Raw genomic sequence first — 24,476 nt, forward strand, 5'->3', positions numbered from 1 at the left:
TATTTCAAGCTTTGGCAATATTGTATTTGTTACAGTCATGCCAATAAAGCAATATTGAATTGAATTGAATTGAGAGAGAGAGAGAGAGAGAACACATTTCAGCTTATGATTTTATTTTTTTCTGTTGTGTTTGTTGCACATCTTGATGACAGGGGTAGGGGGCTCCCATATAAAGCACTGAGGCTTCCCAAATTCAAATTCAGATGCAGTGTGTTTTCCATGGTGTGTTTGAACAAAACCAAAACTAGAAACAGTTTGGCTCTGGATGGAACGCTATTATCATGACAGTGCTTTATGTGGGAGTCCTCTTCCCCTGTCATCAGGCATCAAAATGTGAAACAAACATTTACAACAGAAAAAGAGAAACATAAGCTGAAATGTGTTCTCTCTTTGTCTCTCTCTCACACACACACACACACACACACACACACAGTTTGACATACATGCTCAGGGTAAGTACTGTAATGTATATGTGTACAGTATGTACATTGAGTACTGCTGTTCAGTTGGCTCGTTTGAGGCAAAATTTATTTTTATTTTTGATACATTTGTATTTTTAAATACATAAATCTTTTTATTTTATTAGAATGAATTTGTCGTTCATCAGATTTTCCTAATGTTATAACTTCTATTTGTGCTGGTCAATTATGAACAATAGGTAAAATTGAACCGCTAGCAAAAACTTGGGTGCTGCAAATATTTGAGTTGCTACTCCCCTTTGACTTGCCCCTCCCCTTTGTGTGGCCCCTCCCCTAATCTCACTCCAAATTTTCGCTATAACTTGAGAGCCCTGGATTAGAATATAAAGTTTACAAAATAATCTGCCCCACTTAAATTTGCGGTCAGGAGCCGCTACTGCCTATAACAAATCAAACTTCAAACCAGCAAATCTCAGTAAAATCAGACACACATACATTGTAAATTAAGAACATTCGCTCACATTTAAATATTATTAAAACTGGAGATTTAAACTTAGAGGGATGTTGTATGTGATCAGTGGACGTTGCACAGCAGGAACTGAATCTGAATCTCTTTTGAACCGAATCTGTCACAGCACATGAGTACAATACTCCAGGACATTTGAAGCCAAACAGTACCTTAAATAACAGTTTCACATAACGTTAAATAAAACAACTTGTATAATGTTTAATAAAACATTGTTTCAAATATCTGCATATTTACATCTAAATGACTTGATTAGCATTATATAACTTATAAGTGACTTTAAAAATTCAAACTCTTGCTAACTCTTGTACTGAACTATTGTTGTGGTTTGAACTACTCATTTTGCTCATCAGATAATAACCTCCACCAGAATAACACTATAAACTAGGGTGAACTTTAATCCGCTATATATATAGCTATTTGCTGAGTTTTAAAGTAAGATGTTATTACATCCTTCAAGGTCACAAAGTCATATGTGAGAGCAGATTAAAAAAAATTTTTTTTTTATTATTATTATTATTATTTTGTAATGACCTGAAATGAAAACTCTCTTCTATGCTTTAATATTGACATGTCAAAACACTATTGGTAGTTATCTTTTATATACTATAATCTATATAATAACTTATTCAGACAAACACAAATCCTGTTACCACGAAGTTCATGAGTGCATCTCTCACCTGCCACACTTCAACCTGGAGTGACCTCAGACCTGCTTTCACAGACCTGATTAGGTGATATAACATTTCGTCAGAGGCTTTAGGATGTAAAACCACTGGTAAAATAACTGTCAATCAAATCAGCTCTCAGTGGGCCACAGATCTGTTATGAGGGTCTCTGAGGGGGTTAAAAGCAAAAATAAAATGCAACCATAGTTGTGCACAGTTAGGATAATTCAGTGTCTAAGCAGAAAACACATCCAGTATCTTTTGAAGTTGATGTTAAAGGTTGTGTGTGAAACTCTATAGTATTCTTTTTAAAATAATATTACAGTAATATTAATACTGAATTTCTTTGAGGTCAGTTTCATCACAATCGCTAAGTTATATACACAGTTGCACTAAGACCACAACTTGGGACCCAAAAACACTTGGACTGTCATTATAAAGTGGGCCAACAAAAACAATGTTTGCCTAAAAGCATATTTTATTTGTGAAGTGAAATGCATGTAAGTTTTTTTTTTTAAATGCCATAATGCGAGAATAAAGGAGCAAACTACAATTAACACCACAACAACAGCAAAAAAAATGATGGACAGCTGTCAAATAATGCAAAAATATTGTAATTATCAAAGAAGAAGTCAAGTAAGCTAAATATTTCAATAAAGTAAATAAAGTTGTAATTCTTTCGTAAAACTGTGTTTTGTTTATTCTAAAAAAACTGCTTGTTGACTGTTATAAAAGTCATAATTATGGCATAAAAAGTTGAAATTAGTCATAATAAAAAGTACCACTGTCTCCTTTCTATGCATGCTCTGTGAAAGAGCACCTGTGCTTTGTGAGAGGTCGCACTTAATTTACATCCAAATTATAACAACTTTTTAGTCCCCCAAACAATCAGTAACAACATTCAATGAATAGCAATCTAGCAAATAACCTCAAAATGTTTTGTTTGGCCTATTACAACCTTTTATTTGTCTGAGATGTTTTACAAGAAGCCAAAGTGGTTGGTTTCACATATGAAGAGTTCAGATGCAAAAGCCTCTAAGTGCCATTTGAAATTTTCTTCTAAAATGAGCATTTTTATCAGGCTCATATGTGTAGGTTTAGTAATTTCTCTTTAATTGCAATGAATAGGTTCTTTTCTTACCATTAAAGTGAAATAACTGAACATAAACATATGAGCCTGAGAAAACTTCTAATTTTAGAAGAAAATTTCAGGTGGCACTTAGAAGCTTTTCCATCTGAACTCTTCATATATACATTTACTCAAAGGAAAAAGTTAAAAAAAGTGCAGAAATCATCCAACTCATACTGAAACGAGCTGAGATGTTCGGTTTCCGTAATCTTTTAAGGACTGCTGATATTTTCATCATTCAGGAGCGTCTGATCGCACACAGTTTGTGTGGGGACGGATTCAAAGTTATTCCTACTACTCCTTTGAGATCCAGATCATCTGCAGACACTCCAGGTGGAGTCGTGAAGCGGTAGCTCTGAAGAAGGGAGGTGAAGAACAGGAAGAGCTCCATCCTGGCCAAACTCTCTCCAAGACAAACCCTGCGTCCTGTGTGTGTAAGAGAGAGGCAGTTGAATGGTCTGTTGGGTTTAAAATGCTGTCTATTTAGGCAGCACACTAGGTTTTGGAACAGAGCTAATGGGAGCAGGCACTCTCCAGCATCACGTGCTGAGGTGTAAATAGAACCTTAGAAAGATAGTAATATGCAGTGAACAAACGACTTGACTTTTTTGTAAGTATACCATTTGAATCGAAAATATAGTCTTTTAATCTTTTAATTAAATGTAATGATTCAAATGATTTGTGTTATTCATAATTGAATATGACAAGAAGTATTAAGAGTCATTTTCAACATATTTAGCATAGGCGATGATTTAAGTTGCGGTCACATTAGCAAAATTTTATGGGCAAAAAGAGGTCCTATAGGTGCGTCCCAATTTGTGCACTTATGGCATTCTGTAGTATAAATAGAGTAAAAGTGCAGTAAAGTATTGTGTTCACATTGAAAATTCCAAAGTGAAAAAGTGCACTTTAAATACCCAGATGGTGCACTCAACTCTCACAGCTTTAATTACAAAATGGAGGGGGAGGGGCTATCAGACTCAGATTATGAATGACAAAATAACTGTATATAATTGATACACTACGCAATTGAGTACACAGTGCATAAGTACAAAGTACAAAGTTATACAAAGTACATAGTGTACAGTGCATCATTTGGGACACAGCCATTTTCAGTAATGTAGCAATGTGTGAAGAATTGCTTACACAGAAATCACTTTAAAGCCAAGCAGCTTTCTGTTGGTCAGTGTGGCAAATTTGTGTGAACTTGAATGTGAGTGAAATCTGCATGGAGAAATCTTGCAAGTGGATACCTATTGAAAATAATGGATTTCACCTGAAAAATTTTGCAGAGCTGGAATACACTTTTGGCCAGATTTGCAGTCTGGAGAAGTCAATGCTAGTTGCTAAAGGTCAGAGCCAGTTGGTTATGTATTTGGACAGCTGGTTGGTAATGTATGATGGGCACAGACCCATTGTTTTTTTTTTTTAGCTTTTTTTTTAATCTTATGCTGTAGTTTCACTGTACCTGCAGAAAAGGGTATGAAAGCATCTCTCTTGACGAACTGGCCCTTCTCATCAAGGAAGTGTTCTGGATAATAGCTGTTTGGTTTTTCCCATTCACTTGGATCCTTCAAAACAGACGTCAGCAGAGGAACTACAGTGGTGCCCTAAAATGGAGAAAAGACCAAAACGTTGATATCTTGAACAAGATGCACATGGTAACTTTTCCAGGCCTTATTTCTTCATTCTCTTACTTCATTAGTCTGACTGACCTTCTTGATGAAGTATCCATTGAAGGTAACGTCACAGGTGGTTATATGCGGTAGACTCAAAGGTACTATGTTTGCCAGTCTCTGAGTTTCATGAATCACTGCATCTGTATACGGTAATTTCTTTCTGTCTTCCACCACTGGCTGACGTCCACCGATCACTCTGTCAATCTCCTCCTGAACACGATCTGCACACAAATCCAACACATATTTGTTCCTTTGGATTCCATTAAATTCAGAACTGAAGAAAAACTCTTGACATTACTGTGTTTTTACCCTGTATATGAGGGTATTTGGCCATAAGCATCAAACCCCAGCGCAGAGTCGTTCCTGTGGTGTCAGTACCAGCGACAAAGAGATTTGTCACAGATACCATAAGATTGTCCTGGTGAAAGTATGAGTCCTTCTTGCCAGATTTCTGTCAAATGAAATCCACAAAATGAATATCTATTCCCTTTACCAACATAATAAGATTAAAAACTCTTTCAAAATTACAAGTGCTTGATTGAATAAACTCAAAATACCTAAAATGAAGGTTGACCTATTCAGATCTTGTGAAAACTGCTCATATTCATCTGCCCCCTGAATATTTTGATTACAGTAAAGAGGATCATTGAAAATTGCATACCTCGTCGTTCTGTTTGCGGATGAGAAAGGAGTCAACAAACCCTCTGCGGTCGTGTGGATTCAGAGTCTCCAGAAGCCCATTGATCAACTTTGTCATCTGTTCTCTACTTTGGATAATATTGTCTACAATAATCCTTCTGTTTTTCAGGAACGGACCCAACCATGGAAATATGTTGAAGAGCTAGAAATGGACAGAGACTGATTTTGTCTGAAATGCACTTAAATGTAAATAATAGATTTTGTAGTATCTGTGGACAAAATACAGTACAGTTTTTGGTTAACATATTTATTATACTCACCATCATAGAAATTGATCCACCAACCCGAACATTTTCGTTTGCTCTGTCGACCATTGCAGTGAATTGAGGGTCTGTGTATTCAAATCTGCTGCCGTACACAATCGATGAGATGATGTTTGACACAGCGTAGTTCACAGGTTGTGTCGTGTTGAAGGGTTTTCCTGTGAAGAGGAAATAACAAACCATCTCTCAATGGATTTTATAAACTAAGAGCATGATTCCATGCGTGTCTCAGCTTGTACCTTCAAACTTATCAAACTCTCCTTTCAGATACTCAATTTCCTCTATGATTTTCTCTTCACTTCCTCTCTTGCCCATCCCAAGATCCCGCAGGTTGCTGAGAGCAAAGCGTCGCATCTCTTTCCAGTTCTCTCCATTGGAAAACAGGATCCCTGATCAACATAAAACCATCAGACAATGAGTCTGCAGCAACACAGCAGAGAATGATTATGCAACGAGTAGACCATCCTTGGACCTTTGGGACATATATAGTGTCACACTGATTAAAAGCATTGTATGGCAGGTTAGTAAATGATTCATCGGTTGGAAAATCAATTTATGCTACTTTAAAAAAAATGACACCAGTTATTGCTGGGAACCAATCAACCAATCAAACTCATTGATTAAAGACACTTTTAAGCAAACAGTTCCATAATCAAAATCTTTTTAGGTTTTTGTTAAAGGGGTCATCGAATGCCCATTTTCCACAAGTTGATATGATTATTTAGGGTCTTAATGAAAAGTCTATAACATACTTTGGCAGGGCTCCAGAAAAATAAATCAAGTAAGGAGCCATTGGCTCCTATAAGAAAAAAACTTAGGCACCAAATTATTTTTTTAGGTGCCACAGAATAAACGCGTTTTATTTAATTTTTTTTTACATTTTGACATTTCAATCATACATGTGTTTATGTCTAATCTAATTTATCATCATTTTAATCCATCTTGTAGATGATCAGGTCGACCTGGGAACTAAGGTTCACTTAAAGGGGGAACTAAACGTCTATTCCAACTTGAAATATACAGTCACAAAGAAATGTTTATTACACAGAATCTGTACCAATATCATGGACCATAATTATCACTGAGTGTACACTTTTAAGTAATTTCAATTTAATAAATTTAAGTTAGTCCAACTTAAAATAAAAAGTGAACACAATACATTTATTTTCAAACTGTTATTTGTCAGTGTAACTCAGAATTGTCAAGTTCACTTAATGTATTTCTTTAATTATGCATTAAGTTTATTTACTTAATAATTTTAAGGCAACGGGTTTCAGGTCTAGCAAAATTTCTAAATCCCTGGTAGCCCTTAGGGCAGGTACTTTTTAAGAGCTGCACAAGTAAAATGAACACTGTATGAATGGGATTGGACAATGTCTATGGTAACATTTTAAGTCATAAAATGACATGATTTAGAGTTTAGATACAAGTTTTCACACACACAAAAAAATCGTATAAAAATGGCATTTCAGCTTTTAAACCATTTTTATGAAAAGGGACAAATCAAACATATTATTATATTAATTTAAAACATAAATTTATGTTTTAAATTAATATAATAATATGTTTGACTTTATATATATATATAATATATGTATATATATTACTGTCTTAATTGTTTAGATTTTTAGAAGGCACATCAACTTGACTCTTGACCCCTCAATTTTGACTGAGGGAGCAAGTCTGCTTCAGGCCGCTCCGTAGACCACTGCAACACGATTATGACGTCATCGCAGATCGCGATTAATTTATCCCAACCCCAAACAACTTCTTAATATATAAATGATTTTTTTTAAACATTTATAACAGCCCAAGCATACCTATATACATATAGAATGCTGCACCAAACTAATTCGTAAGGGGAAAAATGTAAACAATAAACCAAATCTATAGCAGATTCTAAGTGATCAAGGGCTTAGGACGTTCTGATTCAGCCCATTACAAGGGTTCTGCCAGTAGTGGGCTACTCATGCAATGTAACCAATGACGTACTGTACATCCAAGTAAACGAGATGGAGGGAAGTTTGCGAGTGAAGGGCATAATAAAATGGACTGGAACGCAGCCCAAGTCTGTGCTGAAGCGCTAGTGTCAATCAACAATCGTGGGAGGGCCTGGGTCTGTGTGACGTCACACAGACAAGAAGCTGAGAACGGCTTGATTTGAGAGAGGGGTAATGATCTTAGTAGATTAAAAAAAGCACTGGGTGGATTTTTATCATTATAGGATGGATGTGTACACACACTGCCAACACACATTTATGTTCAAACAACATATAAAAGTGCATTTCACATCCGATGATCCCTTTAAAGTGGCTGTTTCCAACCAAACTGTGTATTCATTCATCAATGAAAATCTAATTTTATTTCAGTTGTCATACACATTAGAGTATATTTAATTGACTTGGAAAGGCCGTGAAGATCTGAAAGCTTGTGCAACATTTTTGTTCAAGCATTTACAGTTTGCACATTTATTTGTGGCAGAAAAAAGAAGAATCCTACCATGCTCATCATTCTTTATCCTGAAACCAGGTCCAATATCTCTGTCACCAAACTCTTCTGCGTGGTTAACAAGAGCTTCTTTGACAGTTTTGTATCCAACTAGGACCACAGTTTTTTTGGGACCCAAAAACACTTGGAATATGTTCCCGTATGTTTTGGAGAGCTGGAGAACACAGAGAAAGACATTTACAAACATATCTCAAAATATTAGGCTACTATTATTTTTAAATGCATCAAGTTCTCACCTCAAAAAAGGTGTCAAAGGGTCTCGTGAGGTCAAGGGTCAGCAGGTTCCCCACCAGTGGCAGTGGTTTGGGTCCCGGTGGCTCTTTCCCTTCTTTCTGAGATTTGGATCCAGAAGAAAGCAAATACAAAACCAGAAGCAACAGCAAAGCTCCCAGTAATGTACCTGTGCTGAGAAACTGCAGCAGCGACTCAACAACAGCCATTTTCTCTCTGAGATCCTCAGACTGATGCACTCACACATTTATAGCCGCTGTGTAAGGGAGGGACTTTGTGTAGTCCTAAACAAATAATAAAAAAAGTTCATTAGAGGAAAGGGTTGGCACAATTACATCAGCATGTATGTTATTGCCTTTGGTGAATCATTAATCTTCTTCAGCCCATTCATTTGAGACAGGAACATTATTCAAGCAATAAAAGCCAAGTCAAGTTTAACACAATCTTAGGACCAATTACAAATTTTTTTTAATTGTTAACCATGATTAAAATGTGACTTTTGGTTTATACATTGGATAAATATTGTGATAATGTGTTTAACTGACAGCAAATAATGAGCAAGTCTGAATTGTGACCCTCAGAGATACTGTAACCGATCAAAAAAATCAAACTTCAAACCAGCATAACCTCTCACCTACTGGCACTTTATATTGTGCTTAAATGAGCAACAACAATCTTGACTCCAATCAAGATATGTTTGACTTTAAATTGCTTTTATGAACCTTTATTATTTATTTTGTTTATATTAAAACTTTGTAATAACTCAATCAGACACATTGTAAATGAAGAACATTTGCACACATTTAAACGTTAATAAAACTGGAGATTTAAGGCTGGAGAGTATGTGATCAGTGGATTTGTTTCAGTTTAGTTTATGTCTGTGAGTCGGTTCATTGTTGCGACGCGCTCCATCCACAAAGACTGCATGCGACGACAGAAAGCACATCCAAAAATGAATAAGTATTTTAAGTTCTTTCCGCAGGAAAAAAAAAAGATTGCGCAGGTGCCATAAATTGAGATGTCATAAATTAAGCGCAATAATAGGCCTACTACACTCCTCATAAATAGTTGAAATGCACCTACAGCGATTTTATTATTAATATAATAATAATAATAACCTGTTTTGGTCATATTTACTATTGCCCAGCTCCTCCTGCCATTGATCTAGCATCCTCTGAGCACCTGCCTTTAAAATTCTCTGGCGCCGCCCCGATTGTAAATGTTAGGTTATGCCAGAAGGTGACTGTGACTGTTAAAATGTATCTGATGTCTAATTCATTCAATCAAGAGATTCGTTCAAAAACGAAACAAGTTCATATATTTCAAATAATTTGTACATATTTTTATTTTAATTGGCTCATTTATAACATTTTACACTCATTTAAATAAAACATTTTGTAAGAAACCTAAGTGAAGTAGCCTACATATTATTTTGTATTTGTCTAATGTTTTGTTTCAGAATCTTAGGAGAACTGTGATCTCTATTCTAAAAATCAATTATCCAGAGTCTGAATAAAATAGGCTAATATCTGGAATCTAATACTAACTGTTTCTAATATTAAAATGTAGACTAGGATATAAAAGGTACAATCTTACACACCTTATTTAGTACAATAACAAGGATTTGGTACATGTATAATGCATTATAATGCCACTTCTAATCCATCGTGCCAGTGTGCGAAGCCAAATGATGCCTTAAAATAACAGTCACAAATAACATTAAATAATATGACATGCTGTTTTAAATTCAAATGTTTTAATATTTGTATATTTACATTTAAATAATATGTTTAGCATTGTATATACCTTTATGTCAGTTAACATGAAGTGATTCGATTAAACTCTTCATTATCTGTGAAATGTGCTGTATTGTGATATATTCATCCTGAGACACAGAGTGCATCTCTAACCTCTGTCACACTTCCACCTGGAGTGACTTCAGACCTGCTTTCACAGACCTGATTAGGCAATATTTCATCAGAGGCAGGATGTAAAACTATGGGTCATGTATTGTATGTATGGCATGTAGTGGTGCCTGCAGATGTACGGCTGTACGCACTGTGCGTACCATGAGGACTCAGACTGACCTGAGATTTGCCTCGCAAACATTTCAGCAGTTAGTAGCAATGTTCCCTCTCATTTTTTTTCTTGCTGAGCAAAACTTTTCTCTATTGAGCGGCCATTTCGGGCACCTGAGCAAAAACATTCATCTTCCTGTACAGTGCACACACAAAAAAGTGTGTAACTTTTAACTTGAATGTGCTATATTTGATTCGACCCTTGATGTAACTAATGATGTAGATTTTAGGTTACCTGAGAAAACATTTTCTACAGTATAATACACTGCCGTTCAAAAGTTTGGGATCAGTAAAGTTTTTTAAAGAAGTTTCTCATGCTCATCAAGGCTGTAGCCTATCTATTTGATAAAAAATACTAAATATTATTTCACAAAATAATATTGTGAAATATTATTGCAATTTAAAATAAACGTTTTCTATTTTAATATACTTTAAAATGTAATTAATTCCTGTGATGCAAAGCTGAATTTTCAGCATCATTACTCCAGTCTTCAGTGTCACATGATCCTTCAGAAATCATTCTAATATGCTGATTAATTATCAATGTTGGAAACCGTTGTACTGCTTAATATTTTTTGGGACCTGTGAAATTTTTGATAAATAAAAAGTTAAAAAGAACAGTGTTTATTCAAAATAGAGATTTTGTGTTACAATATACACTATTCAGAAGTTTGGGGTCAGAATTTTTTTTTTCTTTCTTTTTTTAAAAAAACTTTAAAAACGTTTAAACAAAGGTAAAGAAACTTTATTCAGCAAGTGTTAAATGGATAAAATTGATGGTAAAGACATTGTTAGAAAAGATTTCTATTTTGAATAAATGCTGTTCTTTTGAACTTTGTATTAAATCAAATAAATCAGTTTCAACATTGATAATAAATCAGCATATTAGAATGATTTCTGAAGGATCATGTGACACTGAAGAGTAATGATGCTGAAAATTCAGCTTTGCTTCACAGGAATGAATTATATTTTAAAGTATAGGTATTAAAATAGGAAACCAATATTGGAAATTGCAATAATATTTCACAATATCACTGTTTTTCTCTGTATTTTTTAAATAAATACAGCCTTGATGAGCAAAAAACAAGGTCAATTATATAGGTTTATAATATAGGCCTAACATAATATAATATAATATCAAAACAAACTATTTAAACTGATAGAATAGAATAGAAACCAAACTGCAGCAAAACTTAAGCTGAGATATTTAAGTTAAATAATATAAAAAACAAATTTAAAAAAAAGTGAACGTGAATTCTTCTATAGCTGTCTAAACTTAGTTACTGTAATATTACTTTTTGCAGTAACTAGTAGTGTAACTAATTACTAATAAGATTTCAGTAATAATATTACAGTTACCATCCATAAAACAGCTTAGTTACTTCTGATGCCTCAACCCCGCTGATTTAAAATCCAACAATCAAATAATTCCTAGATTTATTTTCATAATTTTCATGACTCGCACATGCATGTGATGTCCCCCGTGCAGCAGGCAAGCTTGGAATACGGAAAAGCTTACATTCAGCAGATAGAAATATTGCATTATATTGATTTTGTCAGAAAAAAAGATGATCTGAACACTGTTGTGTAGGTTGTGGCTGTACTTTACTCTGGCATTACATCCCTCTGATCAGCATGTGGTACATTATATTAATATAATTAAAAATGTTTTTGGAAAATTAAACAGTTTCTTACAAACTTATGTGATTTGATAAAATGCATAATGAAATATAATCGTAAACGGGTAACGGAGAAATTACGATTAGCTTCAAGCTACACATGACAATTAATGACATGAATACAACACTTCTACTTGAATGTCATTATCAGTCACTATTGAGTGTTTGTAATAACTTCTGACTGCGATCCAATGTGGATTTTGGTCAAATGATGAGGCAGAAATATGTCGTTAGCAACATTCTAGAAGAATCTGGAAGATACACAATTACAACTTCTGTGGGGCGTGAAGAAAAAGTAATGTAACTAGTAGTTTGACTAATTACTGTTGCCAGACAGTAATAAGTAAAGTAACAATATTACTTTTGAAAGGAGTAACTAGTATTGAGTAATATATTACTTTGAGTAACTAGCCCAACACTGCATTTAACAAACAAAAAAATACTCCCAACGTTTTTTCTAAATTAACTTTATAATTGCATTACTAATTCCAAACTGAACTATTTTAATAGCTGAAAGTTTGGAGTAAGCTGTTTTGGGAGAAGGGGGGAAAAATACGGGCTCGGGTCGGTAATTCTGATTAGCTGTCGGACAGGGCCAGGCTAGGGCCTATATTTGAGGCCAGTGCAGGGTCTAATTCCACTTCATCCAATGCTGTTTTGTTCTCTCTTGTTTTCATCTGTTGATAGATGTATTTTACATTTTTGTTGAGTTTAAAACGTGTGACACATTCGTTCTGCTCTCACTGATCATTTGGTCCTCCTCAAAAAATAAAAAATAAAAAAACAACTCTGTGCGTACCATCTGCAGGCGCCCCTGTGTACTGGCCCTATCAATCAAATCAGCTCTCAAATATGGGTCACAGATCTGTTATGAGTCAAGTCACCTTTATTTATATAGCGCTTTTAACAATACAGATTGTGTCAAAGCACTTAACAGTATCAAATTGGAGGATAGAGTGTCAGTAATGTATAATGATAAGATTAAACACTCAATTTTCAGTTAAAGGCATTATTGAATTCAGAGATGTTATTGTCTAGCTCAGTTTAGTTTAAATAGTATCTGTGCAATCAAATCGGCGATAATCGCTAGAAATTAAGTGTCCCCAACTGAGCAAGCCAGAGGCGACAGCGGCAAGGAACCAAAACTCCCTCTGTGACAGAATGGAGAAAAAAAACCTTGGGAGAAACCAGGCTCAGTCAGGGGCCAATTCTCCTCTGGCCAGACGAAACCCGCAGTTCAAAAGTTTATATTTCTATTTTTATTTGTTGCAATTTCTAACAATAATAGTATTATGTAGTTAGGTATTTTATTATATTTTTAGTTTTATTGTATTTTAATCGAGGTCCTCACTGGGTATATGTCTCTGGGGCTCATCTAGGCGTCCTGGTCTCCGCCTGACGATCAGGGCCGCAGACATCATCTCCCGGCGCCGATCCACCATCTGATCCGGACACGGACTGAGAAACAGAATAAGAAAGAAAAATTCAAATATTAGCGTAGATGCCATTCTACTTACGATGTAACGAGTACATCGTGTGTTATGGGGAGTGTTCCCGGTTCCGGTTGATCTAATTAATGCAGCCTAACAATCCTTTAACGGATTTGAATAATAGAAGCGTATTAGTGTGTTATGTGTAAGCCAGGCTAAAGAGATGGGTCTTTAATCTAGATTTAAACTGACAGAGTGTGTCTGCCTCCTGAACAGTGTTAGGTAGATTGTTCCAGAGTTTGGGTGCTAAATAGGAAAAGGATCTGCCGCCCGCAGTCGATTTTGATATTCTAGGTATTATCAAACGGCCAGAGTTTTGAGAACGCATTGAATGTGGAGGACTATAGTATGATAAGAGCTCGCTCAATTACTGAGGAGCTAAACCATTCAGGGCTTTATAAGTAATTAACAAGATTTTAAAATATATCCGATGTTTGATAGGGAGACAGTGCAGTGTTGAGAGAACCGGGCTAATATGGTCATATTTCCTGGTTCTAGTAAGGACTCTAGCTGCTGTATTTTGGACCAACTGTAGTTTGTTGATCAAGCGTGCAGAACAACCACCCAATAAAGCATTACAATAATCTAACCTTGAGGTCATAAACACATGAACTAACATTTCTGCATTTGACGTTGAGAGCATAGGTCGCAATTTAGATATGTGAAAAGTAACGGCCCTAGTACTGAGCCTTGAGGTACTCCATACTGCACTTGTGATCGATATGATACCTCTTCATTCACTGCTACGAACTGATGGCGGTCAGATAAGTATGATTTGAACCATGCTAAGGCACTTCCACTAATGCCAACAAAGTTTTCTAGTCTATTCAAAAGAATGTTGTGGTCGATAGTGTCGAACGCAGCGCTAAGATCCAGTAGAACTAATAAAGAGATACAACCGCGATCACATGATAGAAGCAGGTCATTTGTAACTCTAATGAGAGCAGTCTCAGTACTATGATACGATCTAAATCCTGACTGGAAATCCTCACAGATATCATTTTTCTCTAAGAAGGAATATAATTGTGAGGATACTACCTTTTCTAGTATCTTTGACAGAAAAGGGAGATTTGAGATCGGTCTGTAATTAACTAGATCTTTGGGGTCAAGTTGTGGTTTTTTAATGAGACTCTTAATAACAGCCAATTTGAAGGTTTTGGGGACATATCCTAATGACAATGATGAATTAATAATAGCCAAAAGAGGATCTATGACTTCTGGAAGCAGCTCTTTTAGTAGTTTAGATGGAATAGGGTATAACATACATGTTGTTGGTTTAGATGATTTAACAAGTTTATACAATTCTTCCTCTCCTACAGTAGAGAATGAGTGGAATTGTTCCTCAGGGGATCTATAGTGCACTATATGATGCAATACTGTAGCTGACGGCTGCAAGGATACAATTTTATCTCTGATAGTATCGATCTTGGAAGTAAAGTAGTTCATAAAGTCATGAGGGAATCTGATGGTGTTAAATGCCAAAATAACATGCAACTGATCATATAATTGTTCACAGTTAGAACTCAACGTCTAAGCAGAGAACACTTTCAATATCTTTTGAAGTTGATGTAAGGCACAATCAAACTCTACAGTATTCTGTGTAAATTGTCACGTCACAATAAGGGGCCATTCATTAACACCAACATAAAAACAGTGTTGCCTTAAAACATATTTTATTTGTGAGGTAAAATACATGAGTTTTCAAAAAAAAAATCTATATATATATATATTTTTTAAATGACACCACAACAATAGTGAATGAATTTATGGACAGACGTCAAATAAAGCATGTTATCAGCAAAGTGAGAAGTCCAGTAGGCTATGTTAATTTTTTTGAGCGTTCACGCTTTTCTCTTCATTTGATTAATAATCTAGGGGCTAGCCTCAAAATGTTCCATTTCTATTGAAGCTCTTATCTTTGAAGTTTTATAAAACAAAGAGTGGCTTTACACACATCGTTCATTATTTAGGCTATATTCACTCAGAAGAATAGGTAGCCTACCGTTAAAAAAAAAATCACACAAAATGAGGTATGTTTTGTTTCTGTGCTTTCTGTTCATATTTTCTTGAATCAGGAGCGTCTGTTGGCACACAGCTTGTGTGGGGACGGATTTAATGTGACTCCGACTATTCCTTTGAGATCCAGATCATCTGCAGACACTCCAGGTGGAGTCGTGAAGCGGTAGCTCTGAAGAAGGGAGGTGAAGAACAGGAAGAGCTCCATCCTGGCCAAACTCTCTCCAAGACAAACCCTGCGTCCTGTGTGTGTGTGAGAGAGAGAGAGATTCTAACAACACTCGTCAATGTCAAAATGATTGCGGTAACCAATCAAATCAAAGAAGGCGGGCTTTACAAAGGACAAGCCCGAACTCTATCACGACGCTTTTAACGGTTAAACAGAGACAGTACCTACACATTTAATATTTGCTCATATTTGACAACTGTTTCACGATAGAAATGTTAAACGGCCGACAGTAATATCCAGTAACACAAACCACTCCATATTTTGTTGTTATGCTGTTTTAAAGCGATTCATGTAAGTCATAATTGAATGTAATGAGACAACAAACATTATGAGGCCATTTATTTAGCTACGATTAAAGCTTTGAATAAGGCATACTACACTACACGACTTTTTTCCAGGTTTTTTCCCCGATTAGAAGTCTGGAGAAGTTGAGGATTGCCGAAAATCAGAAAGTAACTAGTCCTGTCTCAAATGAAGTTGGCTAAAGGTAGGTTGTAACATGACACTTGGTGTATCAAATGTAGGTCTATGGAAGGCTGTTAAGCTGGGCATACACTGTGCGATTTCAGCAAGGTAACAACTCACACTGTAAGATCGCATGCGATGTAAAGCCAAAGCTCACGATTTATGTGCTCACACTATGTGAGATACTCGGGTTGCGCTTGCGCAGACGATGACAGCCAATGGACGAGACGAGAGATAACTTTAAAATATATATATATTGGTGATATCGTGAGGATTTGGCATTTCCAATTAATATATTAAATTATTATTATTATTATTATGGTAGTTTTATTATTAAATTTATAGGTCTTCTACAATTCATTTGCCCCGAAATAATTGCGCATTACCGCACAACTGAGGTGCGGATAATAAAAGATTAATTTAGATTACTCTTCACTGAAAATTATTTAAAACATTTAGATATATTCCACAATTAATAGGCCTATAATTAAAATTCTCAACCGTCATGCTAGCCTATGTCCTGACTCCGAACACTGAATGAACAGCTTAATTCAGTCAATGAAAATAAAACCTTTATTACAGACCAGGAAATTCCAAAACAACTTGTTTAACACGAAATACGTCGATTCTGATGTTGTTTTTTCATTACGTTTATCAGCCATAAGAGGTTTTTTTTTTTTTTTTTTAAGAATATGACATTGAAAAATCGTTGAAAAATCTGCATAAAGACAAAAAAGTAAATTATATTCCAGCCTTAGGAGTGAATATGTGCATATATTAAAATAAAAATATTATTTGCAAATAGTTCAAATGCATTACTTCATACAGTCTAGTCCTTTTATAGTTCTTTGTCTTTGGGTGCGTCTCAATCAGCTCTCTTGTTCAGTAGTCAGGGCACTTTTTAAGTGAAATCCTCGTGAAATCCTTCCAGTGCTCACTATGCTCCCTTACCAGAAATAACATCATATTTCTGAAGCGTGAAACATAAACCACACGAGCCAACTCGATAAATAAAGGTGCTGGTCATATAATTAGAATATCATCAAAAAGTTAATTTATTTCACTAATTCCATTCAAAAAGTGAAACTTGTATATTATATTCATTCATTACACACAGACTGATATATTTCAAATGTTTATTTCTTTTAATTTTGATGATTAGAGCTTACAGCTCATGAAAGTCAAAAATCAGTATCTCAAAATATTAGAATATTTACATTTGAGTTTCAATAAATGACCATCCCTACAGTATAAATTCTGGGTATCTCTTGTTCTTTGAAACCACAATAATGGGGAAGACTGCTGACTTGGCAATGATCCAGAAGACGAACATTGACACCCTCCACAAAGAGGGTAAGTCACAGAAGGTCATTACTGAAAGGTGTGGCTGTTTACAGAGTGCTGTATCAAAGCATATTAAATGCAAAGTTGACTGGAAGGAAGAATTTGGGTAGGAAAAGGTGCACAAGCAACAGGGATGACCGCAAGCTTGAGAATACTGTCAAGCAAAGCTGATTCAAACACTTGGGAGAGCTTCACAAGGAGTGGACTGAAGCTGGAGTCAGTGCATCAAGAGTCACCACGCTCAGACGTCTTCAGGAAAAGGGCTACCAAGCCACTTCTGAACCAGAGACAACGTCAGAAGCATCTTAACTGGGCTGTGGAGAAAAAGAACTGGACTGTTGCTCAGTGGTCCAAAGTCCTCTTTTCAGATGAAAGTAAATTTTACATTTCATTTGGAAATCAAGGTCCCAGAGTCTGAAGGAAGAGTGGAGAGGCACAGAATCCATGTTGCTTGAAGTCCAGTGTGAAGTTTCCACAGTCAGTGATGATTTGGGCTGCCATGTCATCTGCTGGTGTTGGTCCACTGTGTTTTCTGAAGTCCACAGTCAACGCAGCCATCTACCAGGAAATTTTAGAGCACTTCATGCTTCCTTCTGTTGACAAGCTTTATGGAGATGCTGATTTCATTTTCCAGCAGGACTTGGCACCTGCCCACACTGCCAAAGGTACCAAAAGCTGGTTCAATGACCATAGTGTTACTGTGCTTGATTGGCCAGCAAACTCGCCTGACCTGAACCCCATAGAGAATCTATGGGGTATTGTCAAGAGGAAGATGAGAGACACCAGACCCAACAATGCAGATGAGCTGAAGGCCACTATCAGAGCAACCTGGGCTCTCATAACACCTGAACAGTGCCACAAACTGATCGACTCCATGCCATGCCGCATTGCTGCAGTAATTCAGGCAAAAGGAGCCCCAACTAAGTATTGAGTGCTGTACATGCTCATACTTTTCATTTTCATACTTTTCAGTTGGCCAAGATTTCTAAAAATCCTTTCTTTGTATTGGTCTTAAGTAATATTCTAATATTTTGAGATACTGATTTTTGACTTTCATGAGCTGTAAGCTCTAATCATCAAAATTAAAAGAAATAAACATTTGAAATATATCAGTCTGTGTGTAATGAATGAATATAATATACAAGTTTCACTTTTTGAATGGAATTAGTGAAATAAATCAACTTTTTGATGATATTCTAATTATATGACCAGCACCTGTATAATGACACGCGATAGAAGATTTGAAAATACAGACCATTTTTTAATATATTTCAACATAAACACACATCTAATTAACATTTATAATTAATATTCAGCTGAAATGTTGTAAGAACATGTAACACATCGGTGTGTTTAAAGAGAATTAAAAAAATATGAAAATTAAATCGGTCCTGTCTGTTGTTTATTAATTTCATTGATGACGTACTATGTTGTCCGTTGACATTGTACATAATCATGTCACTGGAATTCGAGTGATCACTGTCCCAACGTGCAGTGAGTCAGGGAACTTACCAGTGGCCGAATTCATGTACTATCTCCTGATTCATGAGCTCGGGAGCTAGGGAGCTGATTGAGACGAACCCTTTATTCTCTTAACTTCCTCTACATTCTTTAATCCATTGGTATCAAACTCAAGTCCTGGAGGGCTACAGCTCTGCACAGTTTAGCTCCAAATCACACCTGCTTGGAAGTTTCTAGTGATCCTGAAGAGCTTGATGAGCTGGATCTTAATCATTTAATTCTTTAAAATTTAAAAGACCACTACTATCTAAAATTGCTGTGGTCCCCTGAATGTTCAAGACATGGTTTCGGCCTTGAGCTGAAGTTTCACTGTACCTGCAGAAAAGGGTATGAAAGCATCTCTCTTGACGAACTGGCCCTTCTCATCAAGAAAGTGTTCTGGGTAAAAGCTGTTTGGTTTTTCCATTCACTTGGATCCTTCAAAACAGACGTCAGCAGAGGAACTACAGTGGTGCCCTAGAAAATGAGAAGACCAAAACCTTAATGTTCAAGATGCAGATGGTACCTTCGCTAGGCCTTATACAAACATATTAATTCTTCTGACTGACCTTCTTGATGAAGTATCCATTTAATGTAACATCACAGGTGGTTATATGCGGTAGACTCAAAGGTACTATGTTTGCCAGTCTTTGAGTTTCATGGATCACTGCATCTGTATACGGTAATTTCTTTCTGTCTTCCACCACTGGCTGACGTCCACCGATCACTCTGTCAATCTCCTCCTGAACTTGATCTGCACACAAATGCAATACATCCTTTGGACACCATTGAATTGAAAAATTAGGAAAAACTCTTGACTTTACTGTGTTTTTACCCTGTATATGAGGGTATTTGGCCATAAGCATCAAACCCCAGCGCAGGGTCGTTCCTGTGGTGTCAGTACCAGCGACAAACAAATTTATCACAGTCGACATAAGATTCTCCTGGTGAAAGTATGAGTCGTTCTTGCCGGATTTCTGTCAAAGGCAATCCACAAAAACACATTAAAATGAATAAATTGCTAAACCTGAAATGAAAGTAGACCTATTCAGATGATTTTCATCTTCAGTGTTGATTTACAGTAAAGGGAATAATCAGTGAAAATGCGGAAAAAAACGAAGTACCTCTTCGCTCTGTTTGCGGATGAGAAAGGAGTCGACAAACCCTCTGCAGTCGTGTGGATTCAGAGTCTCCAGAAGCCCATTGATCAACTTCGTCATCTGTTGTCTATTTTTCAGAATATTGTGTTTAATAATCTTTTTGTTCTTCAGGAACGGACCCAACCATGGAAATATGTTGTAAAGCTACAAATGAACAATCAGCGAGACGAGAAAGACTGAGTGACATGTTCTCCAGAGATGCACTTTCAAAGGTATCTGTGGTAGGTTTTATGTCATTCAACAAACCAGTGGAGGCGTATAGTATATTTACTTTGTTAATTCAAACTACATGGACAAAAGTATTGGAGCACCCCCTTCTAAAGAACAGGTTAGACTACTTTAGTAATTTCCATGAGTACAAATCTTAATATTTAAGCATATAATGGTATTCTAGGGAATTGTGAGCTTGTAATTTTATAGCGCTGCGTAAGCTGATTGTTTTCAGTTGACTTCGCAATTTATGCTGAATGATTCATTCGTGAATTGGATTGATTTGATTGCAGCTGTTCTCAAGTTTTGATTCAGTATTCCAGTCAGAGCAATCCAGTTAACAATTGACTGAACTGTTCATGAGCCAAGAACCAGGACATCATTGGACCTTGATTGTATGCACAACTGATGTTGCGAAAAGTTGCTAATGCCAAATTATAGTATTGATTATTGTAAATGACAATCACATTTAGATTATTATTGTCAGTTATTAGTGAACTAAATCTGCTGTAAAAAGGTGAGCTTTTTACGTTTGAGTACTTTATACAAAACTACAAAACAGGTCCATATGTGTAAATAATACATTTTACAATGTCTGTTGGCAGTGGAAACAATTCAGGTTAACATATAAATCATAATTACAATCATAGAAGTTGATCCAGCAACCCGAACGTTTTCATTTGCTCTGTCGACCATTGCAGTGAATTGAGGGTCTGTGTATTCAAATCTGCTGCCGTACACGATCGATGAGATGATGTTTGACACAGCGTAGTTCACAGGTTGTGTCGTGTTGAAGGGTTTCCTGTGAAGAGGAAATAACAAACCGTCTCTCAATGGATTTTATAAACTAAGAGCATGATTCCATGCGTGTCTCAGCTTGTACCTTCAAACTTATCAAACTCTCCTTTCAGATACTCAATTTCCTCTATGATTTTCTCTTCACTTCCTCTCTTGCCCATCCCAAAGTCCCGCAGGTTGCTGAGAGCAAAGCGTCGCATCTCTTTCCAGTTCTCTCCATTGGAAAAGAGGATCCCTGATTAAAACAAAACCATCTGACAATGAGTCTGCAGCAGAAAATTATTACACAGGGAGTTAAACATATATTAACCTTATCCCTTTGGGACATATACAGTGTCAGCATGCATTTTGTGGCAGATTAATAAGTGACAAATCATTTCACAAATGACTGGTCATGAATTTATATGTTACACATTCTGTCACCAAATATTGCTGGTAACCTACATATACTCACTTAAGGCATAGCATGCACATTTTCAAGCCAACAGTCCCATAATTAAATGCATTTTAAGGGTTTTCATTATTAAAATGGCTGGTTCCCACCAAATTTTGTATACATCCTTATAATGAGCTCATATTTATGGGAAATTTAATGAGAATCTAATTTCTTTTAGGAGTCATACACGTTTGAGTATATTTCATTGGCCCCAAAAGGCCATGAAGGTCTAAAAGTTTGGGCAACATTTTTGTCTTGTGAAATGTCTTGCATTTACATTTACATTCATTTGGGGAAGAAAAAAAGAATCCTACCATGCTCTTTGTTCATTATCCTGAAACCAGGTCCAATATCTCTGTCACCAAACTCTTCTGCGTGGTTCACTAGAGCTTCTTTGACGGTTTTGTATCCAACTAGGACCACGGATTTTTTGGGACCCAAAAACACTTGGAATATGTTCCCGTATGTTTTGGAGAGCTGGAGAACACAGAGAAAGACATTTACAAACAAATATCAAAATGCTAGGCTGCTTTTGCTACTTGAATGCATTTTAAGTCAAGTTCTCACCTCAAAAAAGGTGTCAAAGGGTCTCGTGAGGTCAAGGGTCAGCAGGTTCCCCACCAGTGGCAGTGGTTTGGGTCCTGGTGGCTCTTTCCCTTCTTTCTGAGATTTGGATCCAGAAGAAAGCAAATACAAAACCAGAAGCAACAGCAAAGCTCCCAGTAATGTACCTGTGCTGGGAAACTGCAGCAGCGACTCAACAACAGCCATTTTCTCTCTGAGATCCTCAGACTGATGCACTCACACATTTATAGCAGCTGTGTAAGGGAGGGACTAATCCTAAACATTTATTTAAATCCATGAGAAGAAAGGCTTGGTGTGATTAGCATGTACGTGACACCCTGTGGTGAATCATCAATCTTCTTCAGCATATTAAAACAGGACAGGAACATTATTCAAGCAATAAAGCCATAAAAGCAAAAGTTTAGGTTTAACACAATCTTTGCACTAATACTATTGCATGCTTTTTGGTTTATATATGCACTAAATATTGCAATATTGTCTACAATTGACAACAATCAGCAAATAGCAAGCACGTCTGAACTATGACACACAGAGATCTGTGACCTTTAGTAAACTTAAAACCTGCATAACCTCTCGCCTACCCCTACCTTATATTGTGTTCAGATGAGTAACATTAAATTAAAAAACTGTTGAGCTCTATAATTGCTCATTATATATATATATATATATATATATATATATATATATATATATATAGCGCCAAAATAATTAAAGGAACACATCATTTAGACATCATTTGTAGTGGATGCGCTTGACCACTTTTCCAGTGGCATGCTGTTTTAATGACAGCGAAGAGTGCTATAGGTGCACAATAATTCATATTTAAAATAAATTGCAGATCTCATGTGATATGTTATGAGAAAATATTTTTGTAGCAAGAACATTGATCAATGATGCACACTTACTTCGACAGTCCAGTTTAAATTTCAATACAACCGCAGCTGCACGGAGGTGTTGATGTCGTGTGAAGGTATCTCCACAACAGTATGGAAAATACCACTGTATTTGAAGGATACAACTTGAAGAAAACAAGATTTGCAGTTTCCACTTCATCAGTGATGCGCCAAGGCAGACAATTGTGTTTACACTGCAATATATGTTTCCACTAAAAATGGCTAAAAGATGTTCACCTTATCAGCCAAACTGCATACATTTATCATTTATCATTTGATCTGAATTGTTTAAAATGATTGAAATACTATTTGGCCAGTGTTAAAGAATGTGATCAGCTCTATTCTAAATTTATTTATCTGATAACTATTTTAAACAGTTTTGTTTTTATGGATATTTTGACATATTTATTCTAAAACATAAGGATATTGGATTATTTGTATCAATAAAAATAAATGTATGGCACAAATGGCATTTACAGTATAGTCCGTATCTCATATGGGAATATGCATGGAAATGATATGCAGATGAGGTTATGCATAAAACTAGGTGTTGTAAGCTCCATATATGGTTATTTCAGGAGGAGACGACGGGGTGGAGATGCACGTACGCACAATCTTCCCCTGACTGGGATTTATAAAGTGATTCTTGCCTAGATTCTGGCGTACACATGGTTTTATAAATCTGAAAACTTTTGTGCGTACTCAAAATCTAGCTTTTGTGCCTACGTACATTTTTAGGATGAAATCTACGGAGAGTTTTATAGATGAGACCCACGGGCAGCATTGAGCCCCTGGACAGTCTGAGGTGCAACCTGGCGGCGTCGGATGGACCGAAACATAATGTCCCAAAGAAGTTCTATTGGATTTGGGTCAGGCGAGCATGGGGGCCATTCAATGGTATCAGTTACTACAGATACTCTCGCCACATGAGGCCGTGCGTTGTCGTGCACCAGGAGGAACCCAGGACCCACTGCACCAGCGTCTGACAATGGGTCCAAGGACTTCATCCCAATACTTAATGGGAGTCAGGGTGCCATTGTCTAGCCTGTAGAGGTCTGTGTGTCCCTCCATGGTTATGTCTCCCCAGACCATCATGAATGATGTTACAGGCAGCATAACGTTCTCCACAGCTTCTCCAGACCCTTTCACGTCTGTCACATGTGCTCAGGGTGAACTGGCTCTCATCTGCAAAAAGCACATGTCGCCAGTGGTGGACCTGATAAGTCTAGTGTTCAATGGCAAATGCCAGTCGAGCTCCACGGTGCCGGGCAGTGAGCACAGGTCCCACCAGAGGACGTCAGGACGTCAGGCCCTCAGGCCACTCTCATGAAGTCTTTCTGATTGTTTGGTCAGAGACATTCACACCAGTGGCCTGCTGGAAGTCATTTTGTAGGTCTCTGGCAGTTCTCATCCTGTTCTTCCTTGCACAAAAAAGCAGATACCAGTCCTGCTGATGGGTTACGGACCTCTT

The 24,476-nt window shown here is 36.5% G+C and overlaps 2 protein-coding genes across 2 annotated transcripts; both read right to left on the minus strand.

Annotated features, from left to right (window-relative positions):
• Nucleotides 1-2,050: 2,050 nt before the first annotated feature.
• On the minus strand, nucleotides 2,051-14,362 carry LOC131537899 (cytochrome P450 2K1-like). Its single transcript, XM_058771599.1, has 10 exons — nucleotides 13,231-14,362; nucleotides 8,128-8,406; nucleotides 7,883-8,045; nucleotides 5,623-5,772; nucleotides 5,381-5,541; nucleotides 5,083-5,262; nucleotides 4,731-4,872; nucleotides 4,458-4,642; nucleotides 4,211-4,352; nucleotides 2,051-3,168 (listed from the first exon to the last, which is right to left on the minus strand). The coding sequence occupies exons 2-10, from the start codon at nucleotides 8,329-8,331 to the stop codon at nucleotides 2,981-2,983; spliced, it is 1,515 nt and encodes a 504-aa protein (XP_058627582.1). The 5' UTR covers nucleotides 8,332-8,406; nucleotides 13,231-14,362; the 3' UTR covers nucleotides 2,051-2,980.
• A 663-nt stretch (nucleotides 14,363-15,025) lies between these two features.
• LOC131537910 (cytochrome P450 2K1-like) lies at nucleotides 15,026-22,328 on the minus strand. The gene is given in 10 exon segments (XM_058771614.1): nucleotides 15,026-15,628; nucleotides 19,260-19,343; nucleotides 19,346-19,400; nucleotides 19,493-19,677; nucleotides 19,759-19,900; nucleotides 20,048-20,227; nucleotides 20,936-21,095; nucleotides 21,176-21,326; nucleotides 21,842-22,004; nucleotides 22,095-22,328. Coding segments are annotated over 10 exon segments (1,512 nt in total). The 5' UTR covers nucleotides 22,299-22,328; the 3' UTR covers nucleotides 15,026-15,440.
• Between the last annotated feature and the right edge of the window lie 2,148 nt (nucleotides 22,329-24,476).

Source organism: Onychostoma macrolepis, chromosome 03, assembly GCF_012432095.1.
Source record: "Onychostoma macrolepis isolate SWU-2019 chromosome 03, ASM1243209v1, whole genome shotgun sequence".
NCBI lineage: Eukaryota > Metazoa > Chordata > Actinopteri > Cypriniformes > Cyprinidae > Onychostoma > Onychostoma macrolepis.

Bases quoted from the DNA above. Each gene is read 5' to 3' on its own strand.
- LOC131537899 (XM_058771599.1), bottom strand. From the start codon at position 8,331: ATGGCTGTTGTTGAGTCGCTGCTGCAGTTTCTCAGCACAGGTACATTA. The intron at 5,773-7,882 runs GTAGGATTCTTC...TATGTTGATCAG, and splicing joins GATAAAGAATGATGAGCATG to GGATCCTGTTTTCCAATGGA. The intron at 4,353-4,457 runs GTCAGTCAGACT...TCTCCATTTTAG, and splicing joins ATGGATACTTCATCAAGAAG to GGCACCACTGTAGTTCCTCT.